This window comes from Sinohyriopsis cumingii, chromosome 15, assembly GCF_028554795.1.
Source record: "Sinohyriopsis cumingii isolate HCF-2022 chromosome 15, ASM2855479v2, whole genome shotgun sequence".
NCBI classification, from domain to species: domain Eukaryota; kingdom Metazoa; phylum Mollusca; class Bivalvia; order Unionida; family Unionidae; genus Sinohyriopsis; species Sinohyriopsis cumingii.
In genome coordinates, this window is record NC_142975.1 from 126,414,637 (window position 1) to 126,427,763 (window position 13,127).

A 13,127-nucleotide genomic window follows, 5' to 3' on the forward strand; every position below is an offset into this window, starting at 1 on the left:
AGTCATATCGCTGCGATGTCTGCAGTGTGACAGTTTATAGTGATGTCTAGCACTGGGGCATCATGCCGCAGACGTGTAGCATGATGTCCCACCCAGTCACATTATCCTGACACCAGGCCGACCAGTCCTAACATTAACCTCTTAATGCTGAACGCCTTGCGAGGCAGCTGTTAGTACCATTTTTGTATGTCTTTGGTATGACTCAAACGGATATCGAACCCACGACCTCCCGCATCCGAGGCGGACGCTCTAACCACTAGGCCACCGGAGCGGTTCATAAAATAATATTCAACCCCACGTTGGGTTCGTGTGTCTTTGCATTCGAACATGGGTCGCGGACAGGATTTGTGGGACTTAGGAAAACTTCTCCTGTAAACCCCTATGATTTACAAATTGTAACGGTGACATTCTGAATTTAAAGGTTTAGTTGATAGAACAGCCCACTTACATATTGCACAAACTTACCAACGAATAGAACATCTTACACAAGGATTCGGATGATCAGTACCAGGCGGTCATATCTCGCAAGAATATATTTATAATTTTGTTCTCTTTCTCCGTAAGCAACATGGCTTTGCACGATATGTTTTGTGAGTAAATTCTATTTATAGCAATAAGGCGCGAATTTGTTTCCTCCAATATTGTTGGGATATTTTCAAGTACCGATAAAATTATGTGCCCCAAATGTGTACAATGGCGCTAAAGATTGAAAATATTGTAGTAATACAACATGTGTTGCCAAGATTATCGGAACACTGCTGGTTGACGTAAATCTGCAAACTCTGGTGACTCAGCGTGCGCGGCGTTAAGACTTTCACGGTATTAAATATTACGGCCGACATAACGAACGTTTAAGTGGATTGGTGAAAATTCAAGTCAAAGGAATCATGCCGAAGAAGCCTTCTTAGTTTCATATGCTCGGCTTGCACGGCTTCGATATTCCCATATCTCACTCCATATGTTTCTCACCGCCTGCACTTTCTATTTGCGGAGGTGGGAGAACCGAACTCAGTATTTTGAAATTGGTAGAGCTAAAACTATGCACCCCCGGATAATGCTGCAGGCGGTAACGAAACCCATATACATATTCGTTTGTATATTATACAAGGATATCTTAGTATGTGCAATTTCGTGACATATGATGTTGATGCGTAGAAGTAGTAATATATTAAATGAAGAAAAATATTTAAGCTGCGTGATAAAATACCAAATCACATCTGTTAAAATTTCTTAATGACAATTCAAACTATAATTCACATGCTTACAATTAAACAAGAACAACCTTTGTATAACGTTTTATGCCCAATTCTATTTAAAATTCATTTCAAGTGTTCGTATTTTGTGATGTATATTTCTTTCCGAAACGCAGATTGGTCACATGGAAATAAAAGACAAATTGAACAAACTGAGCTGAATGGCTATAGTCTCTTGCCCATCGTAATTTGTCTGACGAATATCTGCATACATCTTATCGGTTTACTTCTATTGACAAAACGTGGTTGTCACACTATCTTTGCAAAACCGTCCAATTACGATCCTATCAAAGTTTAATTTGTCGAAAGTGTGTTATGAACAGTGGGTTATTGATTAATAAACACATAATCAATCTTCTTCACTGTGGTAAAAGGAAATATAAAGCTAACGATTGAGAAGTAAGTAATTATCTCTACATTTCATAAATATTTTAACATTGAAGTTTAATTGGAATGGGTGCCTATTGAGGCTATTTTCTTTCTTAATTTTCTTGAAGAACTGACAATATTGTCCGCATCATTGTATCATTTCCAATGTTTTCCTTAAAGATAAAGATGGATTCTTTTGGCAGAAAGGCTCTTTGAATTGCACATCTACAACTTATCATGGATTCTTTTGGCAGAATGGTGCTTTGTCTTGCACATCTACCACTTATCATGGATTATTTTAGCCGAAAGGTGCTTTGTACTGGACATCTACAACTTACCATCGATTCTATTGTCAGAAAGGTGCTTTGTATTGCGCATGTACAACTTATCATGGATTATTCTTTAGACAGAAAGGTGCTTTTTATTACACATCTACAACTTATCAGATCAAACATTAGTATAGAAATTAAAATTTAAGAATTATTCAGTTATTATACACGTTATATAATATATATTAGCCACTGCAAATTTAAATCTTATTATAATTTTAAGTGATACATTAAATGATGTTTCATTTTAAGCATTTCACTGTGCCATCATATTTGATGATGCTCTTGTGTTTCTTAGTAGACCCCCCCCCTTCCCCATCATCTCTCCCCCGACGGTGATATTATAGAATCCTCTAACACACCTAGTCTCCTAATCTCATTGCTTTATATGTCTACTAACTCATCATATATATATATATATATATATATGGCAAACTAGATGCAAGAGGATTACTGAATTTGTCTTTTAGTTTGGGTTTAAGTCATTTTAAAAATATTTTACGTATAGGATTATACTTCAGTCACTTCAATATTGTGCTAATCAGTTATAATTATAACATCTGATCAGAGCGGTAATCAAGCTCGAGCAATAACATGCAAGATTATGAAACTCATGCGCGATCTTGATCATATAAGCATATATTTGAAGTTTGGTTAAAATCAGATTAAAAATATGGCGTCCAGAGTGGTGACAATCAGATGAAGTGTCATCTCATTAATATGCCTTGATAAATATCAAAATCATCTAACATTTTGAAAATATAAATAGATATACAAAGTTTGATCAAACTTGAATCAGAATTGTGGCTTCCAAAATGATAACATGCTCGGTCCATCAGATGCAATTAAAAACCTCGTTAATAATTAAACACTTCATTAATACGATGATCACACTCATTATTGATATTGTCCGATACCTTCATAATATAAGTATACATGGCAAGTATCGATCGTGATCAGATCAGAAATATGGCATGCATAGTAGTAACAAAGTCAGTCAGTCAGATAATAGATCGCCGCATTAATAGTTAGGAATCTCGCTGATAATATAAATACATATTGTTACGTGTTTAGGCTCTCATACACAGTAACAAGCAAAAAGTGAAAACAACATGCTTTGTAAAATTTAACAAATAATTTATTTCCCTAGAAAAATAAGGTAAAAATGGGAAAAGGAACTTACGGTTTTAAGAAGGAGATGACGTATGCCATAGCCAATATAGTAATGATGCATCTACAGTTCTTTGTTGACCCACAGAAAATAATATTCTGGTACTTGAATTCCGAATAAAATGTCAATATATATATTTGTCCAAGAATTCTGTATGAGCACTTAAATATTCCCAGTGAAAAGAAATAATCTCTTTGAATCCAAATAATTTGAAGAAAAATTAAAGTATTAAACTCCAACTGGTCACAACAGAAAAAACACCACCTTGACGTCGAAGTGTTTAAAATCTCAACTGGCTAAATTTTCTATAGAAAAACGTTATACACTAATTTAATACGCGAAACAGATTCCCGTATATAGGTCACGTGATCACTTTCTGGAACGAGATAGAACCTTTACATCACGTACTCCCAGTACAGCCTTGATTTCACTCTATAAATCACACATTAAGAATGAAATAAAAAAACTATTTAAAAAATGTTTACTTCGACTATTACTAATTCTGTAAGTTTAGGATCTAGGTCAGCATTAAAATAAAAATAAAAATAAAAAAAACAGTCAGGTCAAACTAATTTCAGGAAGGTGTCAAATTCCAATAAACAAAATTACATTACTATAACATGTAATGGAATTTAAAAAATTAAAACTAACGAACAAACAATTAAATTAAATCAAATATAAATTAAATCAAATATGCATAACAATATTTCAAGTCTGATAAAAAGGTATGGATAAATATCGGTTACTGTGTGGTAACACAATTGTAGGCTAACAATTGAGACCCATTATAAGACCGACGCATACCACAAGACCACTTGGTTTTAAAACTAGGTGAACTAATAAAACACATAAACGTCTGTAACAAATAAATGCCTATATCTGTTAACAGTCAGCCATATAATTTGCTAAACATCTCTGTCATGGAGCAAACTCATTGTCGGCTTCAAACAAATACTTTTTGTTGGTCCTACATAAGTGCAGGTATTTTATTCGGGAGGGACTGTCACAATTAAAATATTGCTTTAGAGTTTCTTGAATATAACATACATCAGTTGCTGTATTTAACTGAAATGTAAGAGTACCATATAGCAGTCATAAGTAATCTCTCAGGCCAAAGACATAGAACTGTATAGTAACTGATACTGAGTTTTAAGCCTGGCCGAAGAAATGATGAAATTTGTTATAATCGGACCAAAACACATCAGAATAATAAGCATTTTCTAAAGATTATCCCTCTGAAAATTTTTGCAAAAAAATATCAAGCTGTATAGAAATTACGAAACATTCTTTATATACAGAAAGCATGGTGCACCTTATGATGATGAAAGGTTAAGGAAATTGACCTTTCAACATGTGTCAGTCAATATAGTTTATAACATCCTAACATTAGACAAATATTATTTTTACTTAATAGTTAGACCGCTCCCGTGGCCTAGTGATTAGAACGTCCGCCTCGGATGCTGGAGGTGGTGGGTTCGATACCAAAGACTTATAAAACTGATACTAACAGCTGCCTCGCTTGGTGCTCAGCATTAAGAGGTTAGTGCTATGACTTGTCGGCCTGATGTCAGGATAATGTGACTGAGTGGGACATCATGCTGCATGTCTGTGGCATGATACCTCACTATAAAGTGCCACACTGCAGACATCGTAGTGATATGACATACAAATTGTTAAAGCTACGTTAAAAATCCAAATCACATCACATCATTTAATAGTTACAAATGTATTGAACTGTTACTAAAAAATGTTGTTAAACAAATGAATAAAATTGTTTAGACTTTTGTTATTAATTCTTACTTTTAGGATTGATAGATGCCGTACTATAATGTATTGCTCTTTCTGTATTCCTGTATTATGTCTTAAGGTTTTATAATGGCACGGCAACTGTTTTTTGTCTTGGGATTTGTTCCTTCAGTCACTCCATCTACCCATGAAACAAACAATCCTTATAAAAGAGACATTGGATTGATCACTAGAGGTTCTTACCTGGGAAATTTTAGGATCGATGCCAATAATTTCTTACCTGGCAGATTTGGAATCGATCCAAGCTTCTTCATTTTTTACTGTTCAAAATTGAGATCAATCACAATATCATGTCAGACATACTTGAGATAAATTCCAGTCTTACCTTTCAGACTTTGGACTAATCTATAAGTATCTCCTTTTCGTAAACGTTGGCACCAATCCAAAAAGTCTATTACCTGGAAAACGTGGGATTGACCCAAACAATTATCTACGAGGCAAACTTGGGATAAAATCCAAAAATATATTTTCAGATAAAAATGGGACCGCGCCCAGTTTTTACTGTTTACTCGGCAGCCTCTGGATCAATCCTAAGAATTTCTTACCAAACTAGGGATCAATCCAAAAAAAACTTTTACCTGGCAATCTTGGGAACAGTCCCAGAAATCAATTTCGGTCAAGAGTGGATCGATCCCAAACACACCTTTATAAGTATATTTGGATCGATTCCAAACGTATATGTCCATGTAAATATATAACAGATTCAAAGTAATCTCGTTCCGATATACATAGGAAAGATCTCCGAAATTAAATTCGAAATTGATCCCATAATATATTACTGAACAATGTTTCCATTGTTCAAATAAGTATGTACACTTGCTAGAACTGCATCTGCAAATTTTGTTATTTATTAGCGGTAGCAGTACAAACACCATGAATGGAAAGAGCCGACAGTTTTATCATAAGCCCCTAATAATATGGTTGTTGTCGTTGTTTTGTTTTTAACGCCATTTCTCAGCTCAAGATAAGCTATACATGGCTTTCAGTAAAACTGGTGGAGGAAGAACCCCGGAAAACTCCAGTAAGAACCACCGACCCACCGAAAGCTACTCGCAAGACTTCTCACATACCTACATTGACCGAGCCCGTGACTAAGACCCACGCAGACAGATCTGTGATCGTAATGGCGAAAGCTTTAAACCACTCGGCCACCTGGGGTCAATTCAAATAATATGGTTAAATGTGATTAAATACATAGTTCTTTTTAAAAGTGACTATTCAAAAGAGGAATTACCCATATTTCGTCAGTTGAAAACTTATGGCTAAACAGTGATATGCGTTTGCCCTCTAAAACAAATGACGAATTTTCATATCCGGTGAAATTGTAATACAAGCGATACATGATTCAAAGAATTATTGACATTGTTACAAGCCCATATTAAAATTAAAACTAAAAGTTTTTTAAAAGAATAGTTGACAAAGAATGACGTCCCTTTTCAGAATACTGCCGAAATGAACAACACATAATAGTGTATATTTGTTATTTTTATTGCTATAAATGTTCATGAATGGACAGTAAGCATAAATAATCCATTTTTTACGATTTTATATTTTAGGGGTGAACAAATCCAATACTAATGGACAATACTGCACGTGTCTAGCCTTTCCACAGAAGTCACTAACCACTTTGTAGGGAAAGGCAAGAAAAGTACAAATTAGCAGGAACTGGAAATATGTCTAAGAAACATGATAGTAATTTTTGAAGTTTTATTTTGTTTTTTAGTTTTGTCTAATTAGAATATCGTTGTACCAGGCGACTATTTATGACTTAAGTTCCCTTGGAATGTGAGCTTAGTCGATACGGTATTAGAGTTCATGCGTGCAGGCAATGAGTTGGTGCCTGTACAGGCGGGTCCATGTTCAAATTTGGGATAAATAATATTATCACAGCCTATATATAAAGAAACATACGCATACGAAGTGAGTATAGACTAATATTTGGCTTTAGAGGCATCGATATGGATACTTAGAAATAAAAAAAACTACTTAGGCAAGGAGGTAACACTCCTTACCTAAATTAATTAGTTTGTTAACGTGAATGTTTGTAACTCTGCTACTAGCGTATGCTTCTGCTTGATTTTCCTCTAAAATGACCTTTGTGTATAAATGTTTGGTCATGTAATTTGCGTTTTGAGCTCATTCGTACTGATATCTACAATACAATGTCATGTTTAGCATATTTCCAACAGTAACAAAGTCTAACAATTTTCAATTATATGACACCCTTGAATTGTCCTCAAAACTATCTTTTTCTTTACAAAATTCGTATCATTGTAGGCAAGAACTGTGTTGATATCTGACCCTATTAAACTGAACGAGTAATCTGACCTTTTTAGTTCTCTCTGCTGCCTTACTTTATACCTTAAAATTCCCTTGCCAATGCGCTGCGAAAATTACGCCTCATGACTTCAACCCATTCGAAGCATATACCTGGCAAAGAGATTGTCGAGTTTTGCAGTCATCGAATCACTGTTGGTAATAACTTTCCTTTTCTCGTACTTTAATGAATTCAATTAGTACATCTGAGTTTAACTTCCATGCTGCGTTTTCTTATGGTATAATATTTCTTTGTCAAACTGCTCAGCAGTTTACACCTCATGAGCTTCTATCAAATTGAAAGTGGAGGCAGCCTTGATCGTGACTTTCCCATTTTTGGAAAAACTAGTAACATATTGTATTTTATCACATAAAGACATATTTATGTCTGACCCGATGTTAAAGTCTATTTATTACAAGTTAAATTTATTTATTTACCCATGTCTTTACGTAAGCGAAATCATTTGGTTGTATACAACATGTGCCCCTTTATCATTGCAAACCAGTACATTGTACATAAATGTTTACTTTATCGTGTGTATATTTTTGTGAATGTTTTTTTCATATAACTGTCTAGTAGGTATATATGTGTTACCACATAACCTTTTTCAGAATATACATTATACGTGGCTTTCTTAGAAGTATGACATATGATCCATATTGAGTAATGACCGTATGATCTAAACTTAGCTTGGTAGAGTTATTATGAAAAGGAAGTGAATAATGACTAACCCATATATCCAGACTATTCGATTATACCGATTGCTACAGGTTGTGTCACTTTTCCCTAGTGGTTATTTTACATCTGTAGTTGCTTGCCACAGTTTTAGTACACAGTGTAACGAATAAGAAATATTTGGCCGAGCTTGATAACTGTCATAGGATATCTTAAATCAACACGTTTGATGTTTTAGAGGGCAGAAATAAGGAAACTAGGTGCCATAAAATGACCTAAAACAAAGCAAAATCATATTTACTTTGAGTTTGATAACTCAACGATATTGCATACATTTCGGTCAAATTTGCATATGTCGCTCTTTATCTCATATAAATTGCACGATGCAAATAATTTAAATCTTTTCTCACTTAATAATGATTGTTTTGAGCAAATAATAAACTATTAATTGACAATCCAAGGTCGAAAAAAAACAGTTTTAGCTTATCAGTTGCAATTTTTAAAATGTACCTAACCTTTGCATAGAAGTGTATATGCATACCAAAACATGCCTGGCCATGAATAGTTTTTCACCCCTTTGGTCAATAACTTTCAAGTTCATTCAATACTGCGTTGGGAACAATTCATTGAGATGGAACTGAAACATATCGCTTCACTTTGTGCTGTATTTGCAACATTAGAGCTCCTGTTCAGAGTATCATACCAAACAGCTGCAAGTAAGTAGCAATGTTAAATGAGTTTTATGTGGTTTGTATATAAACAAGGTGTGGAGAATGAGTCAAAACTTTATGTAATAATGATAGTAACGTCATCTCTAATACGTCAGAGGTATTTAAACTTAATTCTGCTAATTGTCATATAACACTAAATGACGGTTATGCTTTGGGTGAAAATTGATTCCATTTCCTCAGCAGCTAGTCGAAAGTCATTACGATATACTCAAACTGCCTCTGCTGGGGAAATATAATATTTTCCAGTAATGACTAAAATTCACAAATTGTAAGGGGTACTTAATTAGAAGTAATGGAGCTATCAGTTACGCAGGTAATAACGTTTCTAAACCGAATATAATAAATTCGTCATACTATACAGAAATGTGATTTTTATTTCGTCCACTTGTAGTTGTAGTACTTGTCTTCTTGTTTATTATGCCGGTGGTAGATGATTATATCCAGAATAGAAGCAACGTAATTTTATAGTTTTGTACATCTTTGTTAGAAATCAGCATTTCAGCAGCATGTATGCCAAGACAAAATTAGTAATATATAATGTCAATGCAATCGGGAATTACTTCAATCAACAAACCAAATAAAGTTTTGTTTTCCTTGTACGATTACGCACCAACGAAATCGTGTGTTTATTTTCATTACGTTGGCTAGCTTTGCTGCCGTCTGGTTTTCCTAGCTTCAATTAAGCTATATACATATGTTCTTTACGTTATTCATTATGTGTACATAAGATAATAAAATAAAATGCTCTTGACCTGGCTTCGTACCCCGTGATTTTTGTATCGAAATGATTGCGTACCTAGTTATGTACGTTTGAGTAACACGTCACAACGATACTCCATACTGGTTCTGGCTTAAATAAATTTTAATTTATGGTTCTCTAGTATACTTTTATCATATGTAAATATGCGTAACCATTATATTACTTCTGTTATTTCCAGAAAATGGACTCGTCTTTTCCGTTGTACCATCGGACACAGCAGACAAACACTTCACCTACTTCACACTACCCATAATAGAGAAAGTAAACTTGGCATCCATAAATAAGACATGGTTTGACTTAAGTAAATCTCGCCTGTATTTTATTAGCATGGCCATCGATTCCTCGGCAAAATGCATATACGCATACGACGCTCAGTCCAGTTGCATATATATTGGTGAGAAATTCTCGTTGGAAAATTCTGCATCAAGATGGTCAATAATACAAGAAGATGTGAGTGGTGACAATGTTAAACTGGCCGCTGATTGGATGAATCACAACCTTTACTGGACAGACCAAAACTGCCATTGCATTGGAATGCGCCCTATGAACACTAGTGATCCGACAATGTACAAAATAATAATAGACAAAGAACTTACTAATCCGTGGGCAATAGCGGTGGATCCAGTGTCTAAGTAACCTATTATTAAGTCATAAGCATATTTAGCCACCTGTTCAAACCACCTTCAAATGTATTTCAAGTACATTTGCCTAAATCGCTCTTTCATCTGCAGGCTATACGATCTCTAGCTTTAGCTTTTCTTCTAGACCGAGTTCAGATCTAGAATACATTTTAAATATCGTGGTATACTAGATCCTATGTCTTGGCTTGCCCAGAAGTTATTTATTACCCTCTTGTAGAAGTCAACATATTTGGCTGATATCACAAACTCTGGAAAACTGTTTCATACTTTCAAAGATCTTGGTACGAAGTTGCTTCTTGATATTTATTTATCTCTATTTATTATCTTTTGCATTCTATACATTGTACATTGATTTATGTTGCTTGTGTATTTTTTCTCAATCTAATAATGTCAGCAGTGTGTGTTTCTTTCTTCGGCCTGCTTAATTTGTACAATTCAGTAATATAACCACTAGTTACTTGATATGCTAGAATAACAATACCAATTTTACGGAACTTACACTCAAAACAGATTTCATCAGAACTTGATAAAAAATTATATGATTCAATTCTCATGTTTCTTGAAGTTTCAATAGGCGCCCGCACCTAGGGTAAAACGTAATAGCTGACTAACTCATGTTTGCCCTCTTCCCTCTGCCAGACAACGTTATGCGGGCGCTCTTGAATTGGTTCAAAGCGTGGTTGTACAAATATACAACAAAGCTATGTAAGCATTGTTATATTCCATATTTAATCTAATTAATTCCATTTGTCATTGGCCGTATTCATCTATTGGCATGCATCTGTAAGTCCTTGAACGTTTGCTGCCAACAGCAGCCCCCGTGTCCATTTCTAAATTACAATGTACAAGAATATTTTCATTTGGTCCTAGAATATACCAAAATAATCGCATTCTTCATTCCAAACTCTTTAAATTTCTCCAGATGGTTTCTTTGTCACCACATTAAATGGCATAAATGGAACAAATTCTTGAGTTATTTTTCACAGTATTTCCTCACAGAATATTTCTCAGAGATTTTGTGTGGGCAGAAAATATGTATAAAAACGAATATTTTAACACATATATGGAAGATAAAGTATAGTAAGCATTTAAAGTTTCAGAACCAGCACGAACCTTTATTGAATGTTACTTGTACACAATGGTATTTGATATTTCTCAATGTACAATAACATTTTGTTTACAGACAGAAATGTCTTCCATGTCTTATAATTAGTTGTATATGTGTACTGTGACAGATGTTTTATTTAAATTCACAGCAAATCACGTCTTTACACCCGTCTATCTGAATCAAGCATTTCAGTCCATTGGTCTAACATTTTCAGTAACGTAGTAATGGATGTCCACTCATGAAACCAAATCATTCAACATTAAAGTGCCTATGATTCTGCAGATGTTCTGTGATGCTATCTTTAACGATTATTTCCATGATTGTACATACTATACAATGAACCATAGTGTCTCTATAATGTCTAGCAGTTTGTATCACCTTATATAGACTGTGTACTTTACCGCTTTTCTGGTTTAAGGCCACGTTGCAGGCATATATTGCAATTCTATGAATGATGCAAGCTGTGTGATCCAAGATATTTGCAAGTATTTACTGCCTCAGTTTCATTGCCACCATGTCCCCGGTTATATATATATATATATATATATATATATATATATATATATATATATATATATATATATATATATATATATATATATGTCTGTAAGAGGTACACACTCTCTGATATTCACTTCTTGAATAAAAATGATACTGAAAGGATCGAAATGGTACTGCTACCTCCACTCTGCCCGAGGTTGTAGTCTGGTACGTACTCTCGTTTTTTACAGGTAAGGAGAGCAGGTCTAATCCTAGTCGTTGACTTTAAATGGTACCAAAACGTCGTTGTGTTTCTTCTTTACTTTGCTAATTATTTCTTTTCACGCACTTTGTCAACATTCTAGATATGTTTCTGGGTTGATCTCTCACTTTATGATAGTTTGTAAAGGTTACCATATCTTATAATCCCAAATATTACACCATACACTTTCTGCTGACCTGAACGAAGCATTTATGTGTAGTATAGAATGCATATATATATATATATATATATATATATATATATATATATATATATATATATATATATATATCAGCCGAGTTATTTCGAATTTTAATGACATTACGAAAGAGAGATTCTCTATTCTATCACAACGCTATACTTTTCCATTCATTATCACTGTGGCTATTACCAGAATTCATAGGACAATATACGTCATTATATATACACTGAGTAAGTTTTTATTGTCACGTCTGAGGTGCAAACCAAGCCACCTCTACATGATTGTCATGCATGACAGATCGTACATAAGTTCAATGTTGTGAAGACATGTTGACATATTTTATACTACTTTCATTTTAAGAAGCTGGAGTTCTTTGCCTTTATAGGTATTAATGTATCTTCATTTGACAACACAACTGATGACGGGTTTGCACTTTTTACATTTTTGGACGTGCGTCTAAACGTTGTATCTTTCTGAGTCCAGTGATGCCTTATACCTGTCTTTATGAGTCCAGTGATGCCTTATCCTTGTCTTTATGAGTCCAGTGATGCCTTATACTTGTCTTTCTGAGTCCAGTGATGCCTTATACTTGTCTTTCTGAGTTCAGTGATGCCTTATACTTGTCTTTCTGAGTCCAGTGATGCCTTATACTTATCTTTATGAGTCCAGTGATGCCTTATACTTGTCTTTATGAGTCCAGTGATGCCTTATACTTGTCTTTATGAGTCCAGTAATCCCTTATACTTGTCTTTATGAGTCCAGTGATTTATGATATGTGTCATTTATGCCTATATGTGCTTTGTCCTCTTGATTCTTTCTCTTTTGGATATTGTATATTATTACTTTACCTGAACTTTCTCTCTTCCCTAAGACCCAATGATTTGATTTTACTTTTCTTTTGCCAGGTAATAGCCTGCTTTTCGTAGCTCAGTTTGAATGTTTGAATATATATTGCAGCTGCCATTATAATGACAATATCAATAACATCGTGCAAGTTACCTTCACTCTTCAGAGCAATTAAAC

At 34.3% G+C, this 13,127-nt stretch overlaps 1 protein-coding gene across 1 annotated transcript in view; it reads left to right on the forward strand.

Annotated features, from left to right (window-relative positions):
- The first annotated feature begins 8,459 nt into the window (after nucleotides 1-8,459).
- Nucleotides 8,460-13,127, forward strand: part of LOC149782708 (low-density lipoprotein receptor-related protein 4-like) — a 33,816-nt gene continuing 29,148 nt past the window's right edge. The window contains exons 1-2 of the mRNA XM_089934209.1: nucleotides 8,460-8,636; nucleotides 9,590-10,043. Coding sequence (XP_089790335.1) covers nucleotides 8,552-8,636; nucleotides 9,590-10,043 — 539 coding nt within the window. The 5' untranslated portion in view covers nucleotides 8,460-8,551. The remainder of the gene's footprint in view (nucleotides 8,637-9,589; nucleotides 10,044-13,127) is intronic.